General features: G+C 34.5%; 1 protein-coding gene across 1 annotated transcript in view; it reads right to left on the bottom strand.

Annotated features, from left to right (window-relative positions):
• Nucleotides 1–14,020: 14,020 nt before the first annotated feature.
• Nucleotides 14,021–18,081, bottom strand: part of LOC131806536 (protein tolkin-like) — an 81,895-nt gene continuing 77,834 nt past the window's right edge. The window contains exons 10-12 of the mRNA XM_059130717.1: nucleotides 17,841–18,021; nucleotides 17,490–17,743; nucleotides 14,021–15,113 (exon numbers count right to left, since the gene is read on the bottom strand). Coding sequence (XP_058986700.1) covers nucleotides 14,808–15,113; nucleotides 17,490–17,743; nucleotides 17,841–18,021 — 741 coding nt within the window. The 3' untranslated portion in view covers nucleotides 14,021–14,807. The remainder of the gene's footprint in view (nucleotides 15,114–17,489; nucleotides 17,744–17,840; nucleotides 18,022–18,081) is intronic.

Here is an 18,081-nt window from a genome sequence, read left to right as displayed (position 1 = left end):
CCCCAAACATCCTTGTGGTTGGAGTTCTATTCAACATTGTTTGGTATTTTTTCAAAAAAAAAGAACCGAAGATGAAAAAAACCAAACAAAATTGTATCGAAAGTAAATTTTTGTTTGGCACAGTTCACAGTGTTTGCAGAATGTTGACAATGTCATTTTACGGCTCACAGCGTTTCGACTGAAAATTTTTCGATTTTCGAGTAAATATACAGCCTTTGAAAATAGAAGCCTAGAGATAGTTTTAGAGCAATTTTCAACCCAAAATTGTAGAGTTTTGCGCGTATCGGATCAAAATTTGAATCTATGTAGGTATATAGGCTCGATTTACAGTCAATTCAATTGAAAAATAACACTACCCTGATGTACGTGCTATATACAACAAGTATTCGGCGGTATTCCGGCGGATGTCTGCTCTCAGAGTTTGGCCATTATTTATGTATACCCTTTTTGGAGACATAACATAAGGATTGGACCTACATTTCCGTAGAGATCTGGACAATAATTTCGCATTTTATAAAGGTGAGAAAAACATAAAGTTAGAGTTACTGGGAATAGTTGGGGGAGATGAACGCATAATGTTAAAGGTATAAAATGGACCAAAAACTTAAAATTTTCTGATTTTGCAGTGGCTAATGGTCACAATTATTGGCCTACCAAAGCATAATTTTGCGTAGGGTTAAAGTTTAGGAGAAGCCTTTGCAATGTTGAAATTTTGTGCGAAATGTACCATAGGAAATGGACAGACATTTCCAATCTTACAATTTGACCTCAGTTTGGCAATTCTACGATGTACCAAATTTGAATACTCCCTCGTGAGTTATCGACTCCAAATTTTTCTTAAACGGATTTCGTCAAAAGGGACCTGGTTTCTAATACTGTTATTTCGATTAGGCTCATTTTGTTCATATCATAGAATTTTTTGTAGCTATTGGGCTGGGGGTAAAATCGAAAATATTCCGTATAACGTAATATAATAAATATTCCGTTGGGAAAAATGGTCAACAAAATTTCCAAAAACCCAAATAAAAAACCTGTAAGGAAAAGTCAAAGGTCGGGCGGGGCGGGGATTTAGAAGAGCTCCCGTAGCAAAAGAATTTATTTGAAGTATGTCATAGCACCCCTCAACATGTGGCTTTAGATCAGTTATAGTTTGGTTTCAGAGGGAACTAATGTATGGAGGGAATATCCAATTCTGAATCGAATTTCACTAAATTTGACGAAGACATTTTAATATTTTGTACCAAATAGCATTGCTATAGAGTGCATGAGAAAGATTATATTCAAAATATATATCGGACCCGAGTTCCACAAAATGGAAACGCACTTCATTATTTGAACAATAAACTTGAAATCGGATTAAGATATTTAGGAGCTTATCTCCTTGAATGGTATACCATGGTCGGCAAAGCCCAACTATGTTTTTTTTAATAAAAACACGTAAACGAGCATAATATTGTCCGTCCCGAACTTTAAATATTCTACACCACTTGGAAGGAGTTTTCAAAAAAGTCCATTGAAAAATTCTGCTAAAATCATAAAAATAGAGAATGTAGGAAGTTATCGTTATATTGCTGCCTATACGGAAAGGAGGGTATATTAACTTTATCATTCCGTTTCTAACATCCCTAAATATTCGTCGTAGACCCCATAATGTATATATATTCATAATCAGCATAAAATTCTAAGTCGATTTAACTATGTCCGTCTGTCTGTCTCTCCGTCTGTATGTCAGTCCGTCTGTCCGGCTGTCTGTTGAAATCACGATACAGGCCACATTATTTGACGTAAAGCGTCAAAATTTAGCAGAATAATTTGTATTGTGTCTAGGATGGTTGGTATTGAAAATGAGATATATCGGTCCACGTTTTGGTGTAGTTCCCATATAACGGTACCTCCCGGTATTCGGCATTTTGATGATTTTTGCCACATTTTTTGACGAATTTGTCTAAGAATTTGTATTTGTAGGTCATAATGGTTCGTGCGCAGTTAGGGGCCAATCGTGAAATTTATAGCATTTTCTGATAGGAGGATTACTTTGCGCCACCATATATATACTTTGTGGGGTCCAAAAATTCTATTTCGAATGACGAACTTATAATACCCTCGATACTATGGTTTATACATACTTATACTTATAACACCATATGTTGGGGGTTTTATAAGTTTGGTTGGGCCAAAAATTATGTAGCACTTCGAAATATTTGTCCTGCACATAGGATGCTATATATGGATCTTCCTATCTAGCCAAGCTGAGTCGATTTAGCTATGTTTGTCCTTCCGTCCGTCAGTCTGTCTGTCCATTTTAGTTTGTAATCGCGCGATATGTCGCCATTATGGCATGATCCTCACTCAATTTTGCGTGGAGGTGGCATTAGGGTCAGAAGAGAAGCAAACAAACAAACAAAAAATAGATAATTATCCTGAGTTTGCAGGTCGCAATTATAGACCAATTCATGGGGTTAGAGTTTAGGCCTGGACAGAGACCTAACATTTTGTTTGATCTTCGGACATAGATCATAACTTTTATTTTTATAAATACGAAAATAATCCAGTATTTTTAATCCCGACGAAATCACAAAGACATTAAAAGGTCACTTCTGACCGTTACAGTGATGCTGATAGCCAAGATATCGGATATATAGAAAAATAGGTATGATATGTGTAAGAGAGATTGATGTTATATACCGTTTATAAGTCAAGAACCGCTGGATAACTCTCACTAATTTGGAATGGCCTCTTTCCAGAAAAAATCGAAAATCGTTTAAAAAAGAAAAAAAAAACATGAATATTCAGTTTTATATTCAGGTCGAAAATATAGTCCGATCATCACGAAATTTTCCATGGGGGTAGGGCTGGGGTCAAAAATTAAGTCTATTGTCCTGGAAGATGTTTATTTAGGGATTGAAATAAACAAAAAGAAATCAACATTTTAGGTATAATTTTATGTTGTTATGGGATTATTCATTGCGAGTATATATTGGATTATATAGAGGACCACGACTTTTGTGTGAAATTGTTTTGGATTTGGATCTAAGGGGGCTTTCAATATATTATAGTGATGAAGGGTATTACATTGTCGGCAGCGCACGACTATAGCTTTTGCTATAATTTTATAAACTAAAACCGATTTGGATAAATTAAAATTGTCACCCAAATAAGTTAGGAGTTTAAATTTTTACTCTATATATGAACAATTTTTGAGTTTTCATTCCATATCAACAATGAAAAAAATACATTCTTTGAGTTATAACCCTCCCTGAATATATTTCGAATATGTATTTTTTGGATCACTGTTCTTCTCGACGATCCATTTTTTTTGCTTTAGTTTGCAGAATAAAATTTAGGGTGAAGATGCACAACAACGTGTCTCCTGTGTTTTTTTGTATCGCTTTGCTGACCATCGGTATCTCCGATAGTCGCCACAGTTAGAGGTTTTCGCTGTCTGGCCGAAGGAGTGACATAAGCTAAAATATATTCATGAATGCAGCCAGACAGACAGACGGACAGCGAGACAGACAGACAGTCAGGCAGGCGCGTTGTTTGTTGTCTTCCTTTGAAAGTGGAATATTTACAACACGTAAGAAATCGTAAACAAACCGATAATAATTGTTTTCACCTTTTCCATTGTTGTTCGGTTCGGTTCGGTTCGGTTCCGTTGGTCGCCATTCTATGACGGCAATGCGGCATCACTTGTCTGCTGTTTGCTATTCCATTTGCAAATACGCGCCAAATTATTCAAGGGAATTTGGGGAGAGGGAATAGAGCGAGGATTGGTTGGAGGATTTAAGCGCCACACAGTTTTTTCTTAGAAGCACAAAAAAAAAAGAGAAGAAGAGGAAGGAAGGTTCATTGTTAAATTTTTATTCGGGAATTCAGATGCAGTGAATATCCAGCACCGGGAGAAATGTATGAACATGTTTGATCAGTTATCAAACCTGAGTCCAATTCAAAACGTTCTAATATTTAAATAAAAATGTCCACTATAAAATAGAAATATATTTACAATAGAAAATTGAAATTTAATAATGAATTTTGAATTTTTTTTTTTGGTAAAATCGGTAATATCCGTCGATATAGCCCAAATTTAGCCATAATTTTGAATTGAGTTAACGAAACTTAGACATTTTCTCAGTAAGTTTGATTCCTAACTGACAATGTATTAAATATAGGTCCTAATTTTGGTATAACCCTCAAATAAGGGTAACTCCTGAGTTAAGCTCTGTCGTAATTTACTGCAAGTTTCCTAATCTATTTGACGTTTTATCATGGTCGGGCGCGAAAATGGAAAATACTGGTCCACTTCTTTGGTATCCTCCATTAAAGGGTTAACATTCTGAATAATCTGACTGACTTAACGATTCATTTACGCCCTGACGAAGCGGCTGAAGCTAGAATCTTTAAATTTTGGGTGAGGGTCACTCCTGGTCCGAAGTGGTCAGATAAGGCTGGGTTTTTTGAAATTTATACTAGAATGGTACGAAAAGTACTAAAGGTACGGTACCCTTCGAATTTGAGAAATAGCTCTACTAGATTCAGTGTTTGAGATTTGGGGGTAGTTTGAAAATACGTCCTTTATATGTAGGAATAGTTCTAAATGGTACTAAATTGTACTCAATATCAAGGGTGAAGGGTTACGGCTAGAATCCTCAAATTTGATATTGAGATCTGGAATTGAGATATGATAGTGGTTTTGGAAATGTGTTCTATAATTGTACTAAATAGTACTAAATTAGGTATTGGGTTAAGGCCTAGAGCTGAAATCATGAAATATGTTATAAATGTTGGTGTATGTGCTTATGATATGGAGGTGATTTTGCATATATATACCACAAGTGAAGGGTTAGTGCTGGAATCCTCATATTTATTATTGAGGTCTCCGTTGATATCTGCAATTGAGATATGGAAGTGGTTTAGGAAATGTTTCTATAATTGTACTCAAACTACTAAATAGTACTAAATTTTGTATTTAGTGAAGTGATAGAGTTGAAATCCTGAAATATAATATAGATGTCACTGCTGGTGTCTGTGGTTAAGATATGGAGGTTTGTTTTTGTATATGTGTACTACAAGTGCACGAAAAGTACTAGAAAGTACTATATTTGATACAAATTGACATTGGGTAAATATATAGTGTTTGAAATCTGAAATGTGGCATTATAGTTGCTGTTCATGTGTAGCTTGGAAAAATTAAAGTGCTTTCGGAAATGTGTACTATAATTGTACGAAAGTACTAGGTTGTACTAAATTTGATATTGGGTGAAGGAATATGGTTGGAATCTTCAAATTTGATACTAAGGGTATCTGTTAAAGTGAGATATGGTGGTGGTTTTGGAAATATGTACTATCATTGCTCGAAAAGTACAAAATTATACTAATTTTGAATCAATGTTGTCTAAGATGGAGAGGAGAGTATTAAATGTGGGTCCATATATCCAATGCTTTTACTAACATCCTCCTTGAAATTAAAGATTTTGAAGACTTTTTCCCATTATTCTTTCTGGAAAAGGAAAAAAATGGAAAAATATATATGAAACCTTAACAGCCTAAATATTTAGTACTATGTATGAAGTTTTGATTAAAAATACAAAAATGTGGACCTAAACATAGAATATTTCGCATCCGGCGCTAGAACCCACTATGACCAACAAATACCTATTTATAGACAAATCCGTGGTAAAATATGTCGAATATCGGGAGGTACTATTGTAGGGGCTACCCCAAATCGTGGACCTATACATGCAATATTTTCCCACACGAACTAGGACCCAAATTGACCCAAATACCAATTTTCAGACAAATCCCTGAAAAAATGTGGCAAAAATCATCAAAATACCGAATAGTTGGAGGTTCCGTTATATGGGGACTATACCAAAACGTAGATTGATATATCTAATTTTCAACACCAACCATCCTTAGTAATGTTACAAACGGAATGACAAACGTAATATACCCTGCTTTCGAAGGTTGAGGGTATAAAAATCCCGCCAATCATTCCTTCTCGGTGTACCACAAAAACTCTCGAGGATATGTTGTTGTCTTTCAATGCGATCATAAGTTATTGCGTTCGTTATTTTGTTTTCCTCTGCACTCAAACATTCATATCCTATCCTATCTTGGAGCAATCGAACTAACACGTGCCTTCAGTCAGGGTAGGGTTTGGTATGGCACCATAGATGGAGGAGCAAACATTCACCAATAACAACAACAGCTAAACCACAACTCCAAAAAAGAGGCTCGTTCAAAGAAATACACATTAAAAACGAACGAAACGAGAACATCCCATCTCTTGGAATGATCAAAACACCGACATAGTTTGGTATGGTTGTATGGTGATTTGTTCCGCAGACATAAATGTGTGGGAGAAGTTCTGTTTGTGGCGACGGCGCCGTCGTTGCATGCCACGATCAGAGCTAAGCCAGACGCCCAAACGCAGCATCCGCAACAACAGGTAGCCAAAGAGCCAAGAACAACAGGTAGATGATAAGAGAATGAGAGAGTGTGAGGGTCGCCGCCAGCCAGACTTGTGGATGGATGGTGCGTGGCTGGCTGGCTGACTGCCCATCAGCATCATCGTCTCGTATCGCTTCGTATCTTATAGGCTCGTTAAGCATAATTCTTTGGCTAATTAGGGCTTTAGAGGCGCTTTAAACGACGTCCAGAGGCAAGTGATTCGGATTGATGGCTGCTGGGTGTCGCTAAGTGAGTGCCGTCGAGAGAGAGAGGGTTCGTGATGATCACATTCGGATTGAGGTGATTCTCAACTCGCCGCCAATGGTGGTGGCAATAAAATATAATTAATTTACCATTTAACAGGATGTTGTAATGTTATGACTTGTCCTCCCTCCAACGCTGTCACCGTCGTTAAGTGACACCTTCAATAAAAAATCAAATTGGAGTGGACAAATGACACTTATTAAGAATCGTTGGTGTTGGTGTGTGTGTGTGCGTGTGTGGTTTTAATGAGTGTTACGGTTAATTGAAAATAGAGTGGGTTAATAATAACGTCAGTGATTGACTTTTAATGAGTGCAGGACTATAGCTTAGCAACTTGTTGTATGGCCTCATTAATGAGAAAAAGAGAACAGTGGGATTTTGTTTTAAATGTTTCTTAATTGATGAGAGTAGACACTTTAAGCTGAATGGCATTTAATGAGGTGCGGTAAGATATTAGTTTAATGACCTAAAATCTATTGAAAAAAAAGAATTTGAGGCTGTGCCATTGGTGAAAATGACATTTTTGAAAGGGTGATTAAAAAAATTCTTCCCAAAATTAAATAGCAAAATAAGCAAGAGAGATTTTTCAAAGTGGAATTTATATAATTTTATGAGCAAATTATTCACCGGCAAAAATATGGAATGGATTGGAAATTTCCTTTGGAGATGGTTGGGAATTATCCATAGCCGTTACGGGTCCAAACGTTACCACTATCAGTCATATTATTTTCATTGCAGGAATCAAAAGACTCTAATTGATGGCCTAGAAATGTTCAAAAAAACGGCTCCTCAGCGAATAGATTAAAGGTCCTGAAAGGCAGATTAGGCTATTTTTTAGATTACATGTATCATCAGTTAAATCGAAATATATTTTTTAGTTCGATCTTCTACATCAATTATTTCTCTATTTATTTCTATAAAAAAAAAATCATTTCTAGAATCGAAGGATAAGAATCAAAATGTTTGCTCCTAAAATTGTAGGTATGGCTCTCACTAACCAGAAGTCGATTTTTTTTGCTTTCCGATAACTTTGAGATTCTTCCCATAAAAAATAAACAACAAATACAAAGTGAAATCGGTTTCGGATATGGATTATATATTACAAGACTACAAACACAAAAGTTAACAAGTAAAAAAGCCGGATCGAACTTTGCATACCCTCCAACATTTGGTACAAATTTGGCAATTTTCAAAAAAAAAAAATCCTGTCAAAATCTTAAAAATACCGAATGTAGCCGTACAACTTTTTGTCATAAACTATTACAATATTCAAATACGAAACTTGAAAAAAATCTGTTTATTATGTAGCTAAAATCATCAAAATACCGAATATAGAGAGGTACCATGGGGATTATAAAACGTGGACCTGTACAGACAATTTTCTGGCATAGGCTGTAGCATCCATTACGAACTTCAAATGCAACATTTGAAATAATTCCGGTGAATAATATCGCTAAAATCATCAAAATGCCGAATATCCGGAGGTATCGCTATATGGGGGCTATACGAAGACGTTGACCTGCACAGACAATTTTCTGTCATAGGCTGTAGTATCCATTACGAACTTCAAATGCCAAATTTGAAACAGTTCCGGTAAATAATGTCGCTGAAATCATCAAAATGCCGAATATCGGGAGGTCCCGTTATATGGGGGCTATACGAAGACGTGGACCTACATGGCTCATTTTCTGTCTTAGGATGTAGTATCCATTACGAACTTCAAGTACCAAATTTGAAACAATAATGTCGCTAAAATCATCAAAACATCAACATCGGGAGGTACCGTTATATGGGGGCTATATGAAGACCTGGACCTGCACAGACAATTTTCTGCCTTAGGCTGTAGTATTCATTGCGAACTTCAAATACTAAATTTGAAACAATTCTGGTGTATAATGTCGCTAAAATCATCAAAATGCCGAATATCGGGAGGTCCCGTTATATGGGGGCTATACGAAGACGTGGACCTACATGGCCCATTTCCAATACCAAAAGTTTTTTTTTTTTTATCAACTTAGTTCATTTCGTTCGGAAGCTAGAGTGATTTCCACAGACGGATAGACGGGCGGACAGTGTTAAATCGACATAGAATTTTATGCTGTTCAAGAATATATATACTTTGTGGGGTCCAAAATGTATATTTCGAAGTCTTACAAATGGAATGACAAACTTAATATACCCTTCATACTATGGTGGAGGGTATAAAAAGGCCTAACACAAACTCTTGGAACTAATCAAAATTTTAAGGTGGACTTTTCGCTGACGAATTAGCGGATACTTGCTAGTATGATTTATACATATTTGATGTAATTAGTACGATATACATATCTAAATATCTTAAACAATTGCTACATCGATGTAGCTAAAAATATTTTGAACTTACCGCTTTGCATACCAAAATCATAAAAAATTACAAGATATTTTGAATAGAGTTTCTTTAGATGTAGTGGAATTTTTTTTTTATTATTTTCTTCTTTTTCTTAAATTGGAAAAATTGTTTCTAATTTCAATAGGAGTTCTATGGCTGATAATTGTATTATTCATCATCAGTTTATATTTATTTTTTATTTAGGTCAAAACTAATATTTTTTTAACGTTGATCAATTAAAAAAAGTGGATAAAAGTTGTATAAATATTTCGATTACTTTTCTGTCTCGTTTCGGCTATTTGAAAGTTTTGATCTAATTTCATTTTTTTTTTTTGTTTTTAGTATTTATTACATAACATTTCATTATTAAGAGATTTGATTGGAATTCCATACATTTATTTAATTGTTCTAAATGCAAAATCGTTTTCTTCGTTTTTCTTACCCTCTTCCTCTTTCGTTTCAATTAGTTTTGCTACTTAAAAAGGGAGAAAAATAAATTCTAATTTGAAGTTTATGAAATAAAGTTATATTTTTCTTTAAATATATGTTTGTCTGATAATAAATTGCATTGAGTATATTCGAATGTATGTACGTATGTATTTCTTAGAATCTAATTATTGTTTTCCATTGCAATGTGTGTGATGTGTCATGTGTATACGTTTCTATGTATGTTTGTATGTTTTATTTGATGTTGATCCATGATATATGTTTGTATTTAGGTATATTTATTTTTGTCGCTTTTGTTATTGATCTCTTCGATTTAGATATAAATATGAATTTGTCTTTTTGAATATGATTTCAATTATTCTAAACGTATTTTTTACTAATGAAATTTAAGAAAAAAAACAAAACTATTTAATATAACAAATTGTGATTATACCAAATTGAACTTGGGTTGAGGTGGACCTACATAGGCATATGAAAAAAAAAAAGATCTGAGAGAATATTAAGGGAAATATTCGAGAATTGCATGGTATCGGCCCTAATTTGTTTTTATCTCAAATCGAGGAGTACACCTTTTCTCTGTCTGCACCAGTCTTCTACATTTTAAGGTATATTATTGGTCGAATATCATAATCCTCAAGCGAGTCACCAAAGAACTAGTTTTGGTCCTTCTTATATGTTTTTTGTTTTTGTTTAAATACATTTTAAACGAAATGCTTTAAACTTGTTGTCATAATATTCTACTATAGTTAGAACTCTCAATCTTAAACCTCAATAGAAATTATTTTTAGAGAAGAATTTTTGTTTGTCGTAGCGAAAAAAAAGTTAAAAAGCAATAAGTTCGGCCGGGCCGAACTTTAAATTCCCTCCAACATTTGACACGTATTTGGAAATTTTCCAAAAAATAAAATCCCTTAAAATTCTGTTAAAATCTTAAATATACCGGGTCTATACTATTTGTTTGTAATAAGCCATTACCATATTCAAATTCGAAATTTGAAATAAACGATGAATAATGTAAGGTGTAATTCATTAAAATACCGTATATAGGGAGATACCGTTATATTGGAGCTATACGAAGACCTGGACATGCATAGACAATTTTCTGTCATAGGCTGTAGCATCCATTACGAACTCTAAATACGACATCTCAAACAATTTCCGTGAGTATTGTAAAATACCGAATATAGGGAGGTACTTATATATGGGGCCTATACGAAGACCTAGACCTGCAAAGATAATTTTCTGTCACAGACTGTAGTTCCTATTACGACCTCTAAACACGTAATTTGAAACGATTCCGGTGAATAATGAGGCTATAATCATCAAAATACCGATTATTGGACAATTTCCTGTCATAAGCTGTAGTATCCATTACGAACTCCAAATGTTAAATTTGAAACAATTCTGGTGAATAAAATCAACAAAATACCGAATATCGGGAGGTATTTCGAGGAGTTACAAACGGAGCTATGCCCGATCGGGTTGAACTTTTAAGGAACTCAGGAGGAACTCGAAAAATTTCAAAAAAAAAAAAACTGTCGAAAAATACGGCTCAAATGAAAACCGTTCTATGCCGGCCATAAGTAATTTTTTGTCCTAGGCAGTAGTAGCTATTCCGAATTTCACATAAGAAACAATTCCAGTGAATAATGTCGCTAATAATATAAAAATACCGAATGACTGGCGGCATCGTTATATGGTGGCTATACGAAAAAGTGAACCGACATGGGTCCATGACGGACCTACCTACTGGCAAAATACACATTTCGCAAATAGAGTGATTAAAACTGACGGACATCGCTAAAGCGACTTTGATTTTTGTTGTTGGATCGAACATGAGTGTTTCGAGGAGTTACAAAATTTCCCAGCAACAATTTGCTAACTCTCAGCAACTCAATTGTCAAAATTGTTCTCTTCACTCGCTCTCACTCTCACTGGAATTTTGGGTTACCAAAAAAAAAAACATTTTGTACTACTTTGTGGAAATAAAATTAACGGGCATAGGAGGAACACCTTTTTATACCTGGAACCTCCTCACTTGATTCCCATGCCAGTCCGTCTGTCTGTTTGTGGGCACGATAAATATCAAAGGGAGTATCTGATTTGGTCTCGATTTTAATATCGGATTGAAAATATCGCTCCATTCCTTTTTATACCGACAGCCATATGGTTTTAGAGGTTAAATATCATTTGATACGTCCAAGAAAATGCCTTATCGAAATAAAAGTTGTAGACCACTACGTATCGTATCTACGTATCTTTGGACCAAATCCATCATATTGTGTCGATTAAGGGGTGTGAATACGTCTGTACATCCGCCCGTTTGTTTGTCTGTCTGGCTGGCTGGTGCGAACAATAACTCTCGAAGGGAGTATCCGATTTGGTTCAAACTTGGTACTTGGATATTATTGTCAAAATCACATCGAGTCCAGAGATGGGCAACATAGAAAGAGAAAAAATTACGATTGTTTCTAAACTTTGCAATTTTTAATATTTATGTCAGTGCTAGGTCCACTCCTTCTGCTACCTCCCCAAAACGGGTCAAAGTTGCGAATAAATAAAGCTCTCATAAAATGGGAAATAAACATCATATTCTTTTAAAATTTCACATATCCCAATATTTCTATGAACACAAAACCTGGTAGGAAGATGGAATATGTCAGACGACTCCTTCGGGTACCTCTCCCAAAATTGGTCGAAATTTTGAATAATTATACCTCTCATAAAATGCGAAATAAGCATTCATAACTCTTCAAATTTTATGTATCGCAATATTTTTACTAACGTAAGTTCCGGTGTGAAAAGATCAATTAATTTTTATACCCTAGTAAATAAAGTACAGGTCGTATTTATTGTCCGAATGTTTGGCACAAGGACGAACCCTATTGAAATTGGAGATTATCGGTTGAAATTTAAATATAGCTCAAATGTATATCTTCGTCCAATTTGCCCTTTATTTTGCACCCAATGTGTAATAATTGACCAAATCGGATGGAATTTAGCACATACCACCCAATTGAGCCTAGAAGCAAGTATGTACAATTTAGTGAAAATCGGTTCAGGTATAGCTATAGCTCCCATATATATTGTTCATCCTATTTGTTATTTTTGTCCTTCACACCCGTAATATGCACTCCGTAACAATGATAATCGGGAAATGAATCAAATATAGCTCAGAAATACCTTTGTCAAATTTTATCGACTTCGGGTCATATTTGGATATAGCTACCATATGTATCTTTACTCGATTTCAAGTTTATTGCAGATCAAAAGGTTAATATATGTCCGAATTGAATGGATTTTGTCACGGGCGAACGAATTCAACCTGGAAGAAAATTTGATACAAATCGGTTCAGATGTAGCCAAAGGTCCCGTGAATATGCTTTATCCGATTTTGTACTAAAGTCCCTCATACCTGTAAAATCATTTCCACAACAACGATTTTTGACCCCAGCTATCAGATGCAACATAGAAATACCTCTGCTAATTGTAATAGAGATCGGTTCAGATTTGGATATAGCTCCCATATATGTCCTATTCGATTTCAAAATTTATTGCAGACCAAATTAATAATATACGTCTGAATTGAATGGATTTTGTCACGGACGAAGGAATTTAGCCTGGACGAATGATAAAAACTCCCAAATATATGTTTCATCCGATTTTGTACTAAAGTAACTCACACCTGTAAAATTCTTTCCACAACAACGATCTTTGGCCCCAGCTATTAGATAGATTCACCATAGAAATACCTCTGCTAATTTTTATAGAGATCGCTTCAGATTTGAATATAGCTCCCATATAAAGCTTCATCCGAATTAAATTTTTTGTGCCTAAAATTGTATTATAAGCTCACATAAGGAAGATGTTGATGAATATCGGTTTAGTCCATCATATTTGGTGAAAATCGCTTTAGAGAAGGATACTCTGCCATATAATAGTTCCTTTCGGCCTTAAATTATATTTGCTAAATCTACTTCGTGTAGGGTATCATAAAGTCGGCCCCGCCCAACATCGGACTTTTTTTAAATAGTGCTTTAAGAATTGGCTGACAATTTTCAATAGGGAACGATTTTATATAACCCTTCAATCACGAGGAAGATACCATATTTATAACTAAAATATCCGAATTCAATATTATTTTTCATACTGCAAATTCTAGTAAAATCGGTTGAAGAACGCAGTTAAGGTCTTCAAAATTACATAATGTGGGCGGTACCGTGCTTTTAATGGGTTTTCAACGAGTATTTCAAATATGGAGGGTACATTAATGTTTTTAACAGAAAGATGCATACATTTGAATAGCGTTGTAGGAATACTACATTCTGGTCTCTAATCTGACAACAAGAAATTTCCCTCTTGAATATATCTTCATATCCATAAAGTACGTATTTTTGTCTGATTAACTAAAAACAGAATATATAACACAAAAAAAAATAATGAAAACACTTTATTTAAAAAAAAAAAATAATTAGTTAAACCAGAATAAAATTTTGTAAATAAAGAAATGTATTTATTAATTTTTTGGTTTTAAGTAAATCGTATTATAATTGTAAACTAAAAAATATTAAAAATCTTATTGTATAGTTTGTTTTTATTCATAATGTCTCTTTCAGGGTATATGTATGTATTATTTAGTGTATATGTAAATGTACGTACACATGTATAAGAAACAGATCGCTTTTAAACTTTTATTGTTTATCAGTTCAAAGTTTTTGTTTTCCATTCTCTCTTAATGTCTAATAACATTTAGCCCAAAAAACGAACTCTAAGGTCGAAAAGTTGTGTCGGTCTGTAGTGGTCATCGGTCCAGGGTTTCCTCTTCTACTGAGATGATATGCTTAATGTTAAAATATGTATGTACTTTATATGTAAGAGTATGTAAATGAATATGTTTAAATTGTCTCTTTTTTGTTTTGTTGTTGTTTTTTTTTTTCTTTTTCATTTATGATCTAACTTAGTTTTTGGTATTCGTTAAAAAATGCATGATAAACAATCTCAATGAAAGTCATTTATATATTGTCAAAGTGTGTGTTTTTGTTTTTTTTTTAATTTTTTTTAAAAAATATGCTCTGTTTCAGAACTGTAAGGATGTAATATTTTCTTCCTACGATAACCAATTGTTCCTTTCTTATATCGAAAATCGTATCCAATATTCTTACAGTTTCTGCAACAGAGCAATATTTTTTTCTTACTTAAAATTACATTTACGAAGTTGTATGGCTAAGGTTGTATCCTCCATTGGATACGGATTTTGTTTTGTTTTTTTTTTTTCTTTTTAATATCTATTTTGATATCGATTGCGTCCGTAGTATTGATTATTGATGAGCAGTTGATTTTCATTGAATTCATTGTAGTCGTCTGTCTCCTTGCTGATGTCCTCCTTGTAGATGGGTCTCAGCGCACCCGGAAAGGCGGTGGCAATTTCGGCACTATATGAGTTGCCTTCTTCCTCGTCCTCTTCGCTATTGTCGAAGGGATTTACAGCCACATACGAGGCAGAGAAACCTTTGTAATCAACACTGCTGTCGGTCTTGAAACGTACCAACAGAGAATCGGTTAGCGATATAATGTCTTGAGGTATCTGGAAATGGAAGGGAACAAAGAAATTTATTAATGATAAATATTCTTAAAAAAATATTGTAGATATTTTGTATTCAAAACATCTTCCACTTTTAATTTGGTCGGAAAGGGTAATATTTACCCGTTCTCTAAATGTTTAAATATTACACAAAAATTCTTCAAAATCTTTCATTTCGAAGTTTGTCGAGTAAAACCATTGTACAATGGACCCACCTTCAATATTCCGGTCCGAAACTATTTTAACGTCTACATATATAAATTCTAGAACCAAAAATGACCCTAACAATTAATTTCAGAATTTCAGCTCTATCCCTTCACCCAATACCAAATTTAGTAACATTTAGTACGCATATCCAAACCAATCATAATATCTCCATCCCAGACACATCCCAACAGTGTACAAAGAAAGTACCTTTCAGTAATTTTCCTAAAATTATAGTACACATTTCCAAAACCACGTCTATATCTCAATTCCAGATACCAACAGAGACCTCAATATCAAATTTTAGGATTCCAGCCCTATTCCTTTCTTCCAACATCAAATTTAGTACCATTTAGTACTTTTCCATCAATTATAGTACATGTTTCCAAAATCATTTCCTCAAAGTTGATATTGTTTTCTTTCTTTTACCCTATACTAAATTTGGTACTATTGAGTACTTTTCGAAAAATTATAGTACACATTACAAAAATCTCCATATTTCAATTCCAGATACCAAAAGAGAGATCTCAATATCAAATTTGTAGATTCCGGCCCTATTCCTTCACCCAATACCGAAACTTAGTACCATTTATTACTTTTCGTACAATTATAGTACACATTTGCAAAACCCACCTTCATACCTCAATCCCAGATACCAACAGAGACTTCAATATGTAATTTTAGGATTTTAGCTTCATTATTTCACCCAATACCAAAATTAGTACCACTTAGTACTTTTCGTACAATGATAGTACACAATTCCAAAACCACCTCCATATTTCAATTCCAGACACCAACAGAGAACTCAATATCAAATTTAAGGATTCTAACTCTTTTCCTTCATCCAATACCGAATTTAGTACCATTTAGTACTTTTCGTTAAAATATAGGACAAATTTTCAAAGCACCGCTGTATTTCAGAAACAGATACTATCAGTAATCTAAATATTAAATTTCAGAAATTTATCTCTCTATTCCTCACCCCTCATAAAATTTAGTACCATATAGTACTTTTCGTACAATTATAGTACACATTTTCAAAAAATTCACCATACGACCAGGCTACACACAAACAGCGATCCTAATATTAAATTTCAGATTTCAAGCACTATCTGTTTTCCCAATACCAAATTGAACCAAATATGGTACTTTTTAGTACATGTATTACTACTTAGTACACCCTTTCAAAACTATCTCCACATTCCTGATTCCAATTCCTGATACCAACAATAAAAAATTGAGGATACCAGCCACCTACCCAATTTAGTACTTTTTATTGCAATTACAGTACATTCTCGAAACTACCTCTATTTCACATTTGAAGCACTAACGGTTCAGCCAGTACCGACTTGTACCAAATTTAATACCGTTTAGCACTTTTCGTACAATTATAGTATACATTTCCAAACTCACCTCCAAATCTCAACATCACACACCAACAGCGAAATCTATATACAATTTTTGGATTTTGGCTCCATTTGTTTACCCAATACCCGATTTTGTACTATTTAGTACTTTTTAGTACAATTACAGTACACATTTTCGAAACCCCCTTCATATGTTCGGGCTGGACATGAACAACGACCCTTATACAAAATCCCAAATTTCAAGTGGTATCTGTTCACCGAATTCCAAAGTCCACCAAATGCCTCCGAATTTAGTACTATTTAGTACATTACGTGCCCTTGTATTATATTGTATTTGTATTTCCAAAAACAGGTCTTTATTACAAACCTACCACGAACAGGGACTCTAGCACAAAATTTAAAAATTCCAGCTTCATCCGTTCACCCTTAACAAAACTGTTCCAAATTTAGTACCATTTAGTACAGTTCGCGCAGTTAGTACAAATTTCCAAAATCACCATCAAATATCAAATTTAGTTTCCAACCTCGATTCTCATACCGAGTTTCAAGTTTTTAGCTCTACACGTTCATATAATACCAAATGGTACCATTTTAGAAGTTTCGTACCATTTTCGAACTTTTCGTAACCTTAAAACTCAAATTTCCAAAAACCCTTTGGTACAACTACCCTTCACTCTATCAGTGACTCCCATTCCATATTTCAGAATACCAGCTCATTTCCTTTGCCCAATACAAAGTATGAAGTTTTTAGAACATTTTAGTACTTTTCGTACCCTATTTGTGGTATAGATGATAGAACCAAACTTACCGTATTGCCACAATATTGTCCATACATTGGTCCGCTGGTATCTTCCATGCCCGAAAACACCTGGACATAGTCATAGGTACAATTCTCGCTGCTCTCCAGATCGAATGTCAAAAATATCAAATTAACATAGCTATTGGGCGGCGCCTGGATTGTCCATTCGCAGTCCATGTTGGTCTCGTAGTTCAAATTGCCAAATCTCGAATGGGAGTAGAATTGTTGGATTTGATTTGTGGCACGTAAATAACCGCCACAAGCTAAGCAAAGGTAAAACAAACAACAATATATTTTTATCACCCAATATCACAATATATTATTATCTCCCCCTCTCCCCTCTCTCTCTCAAATACTCACATGTTGAATGGACCGCCGTGAAACCGCTATGCTGTTTATTCTTATCCGTTTTAAGTACCATATACAGCTGATTTGTGGACGAGGATATGGGGTAGGGTATTTTCTCGCCACAGAAACGACCCAGCAGGGAACTGCTCTCCGAATCGCCATCATAAATTGCCACATTGTCATAGGCACATTCCTATAATTTGGATGGAATATTCATTCATTATTGTTTGCTTCGGAAATCAACATCACCCCC

The sequence above is a fragment of the Musca domestica genome, unplaced genomic scaffold (assembly GCF_030504385.1).
Source record: "Musca domestica strain aabys unplaced genomic scaffold, Musca_domestica.polishedcontigs.V.1.1 79, whole genome shotgun sequence".
Taxonomy (NCBI): Eukaryota; Metazoa; Arthropoda; class Insecta; order Diptera; family Muscidae; genus Musca; species Musca domestica.
Note: the sequence above shows the minus strand (reverse complement) of the source record. Positions and strands in the feature narration are given on the sequence as shown.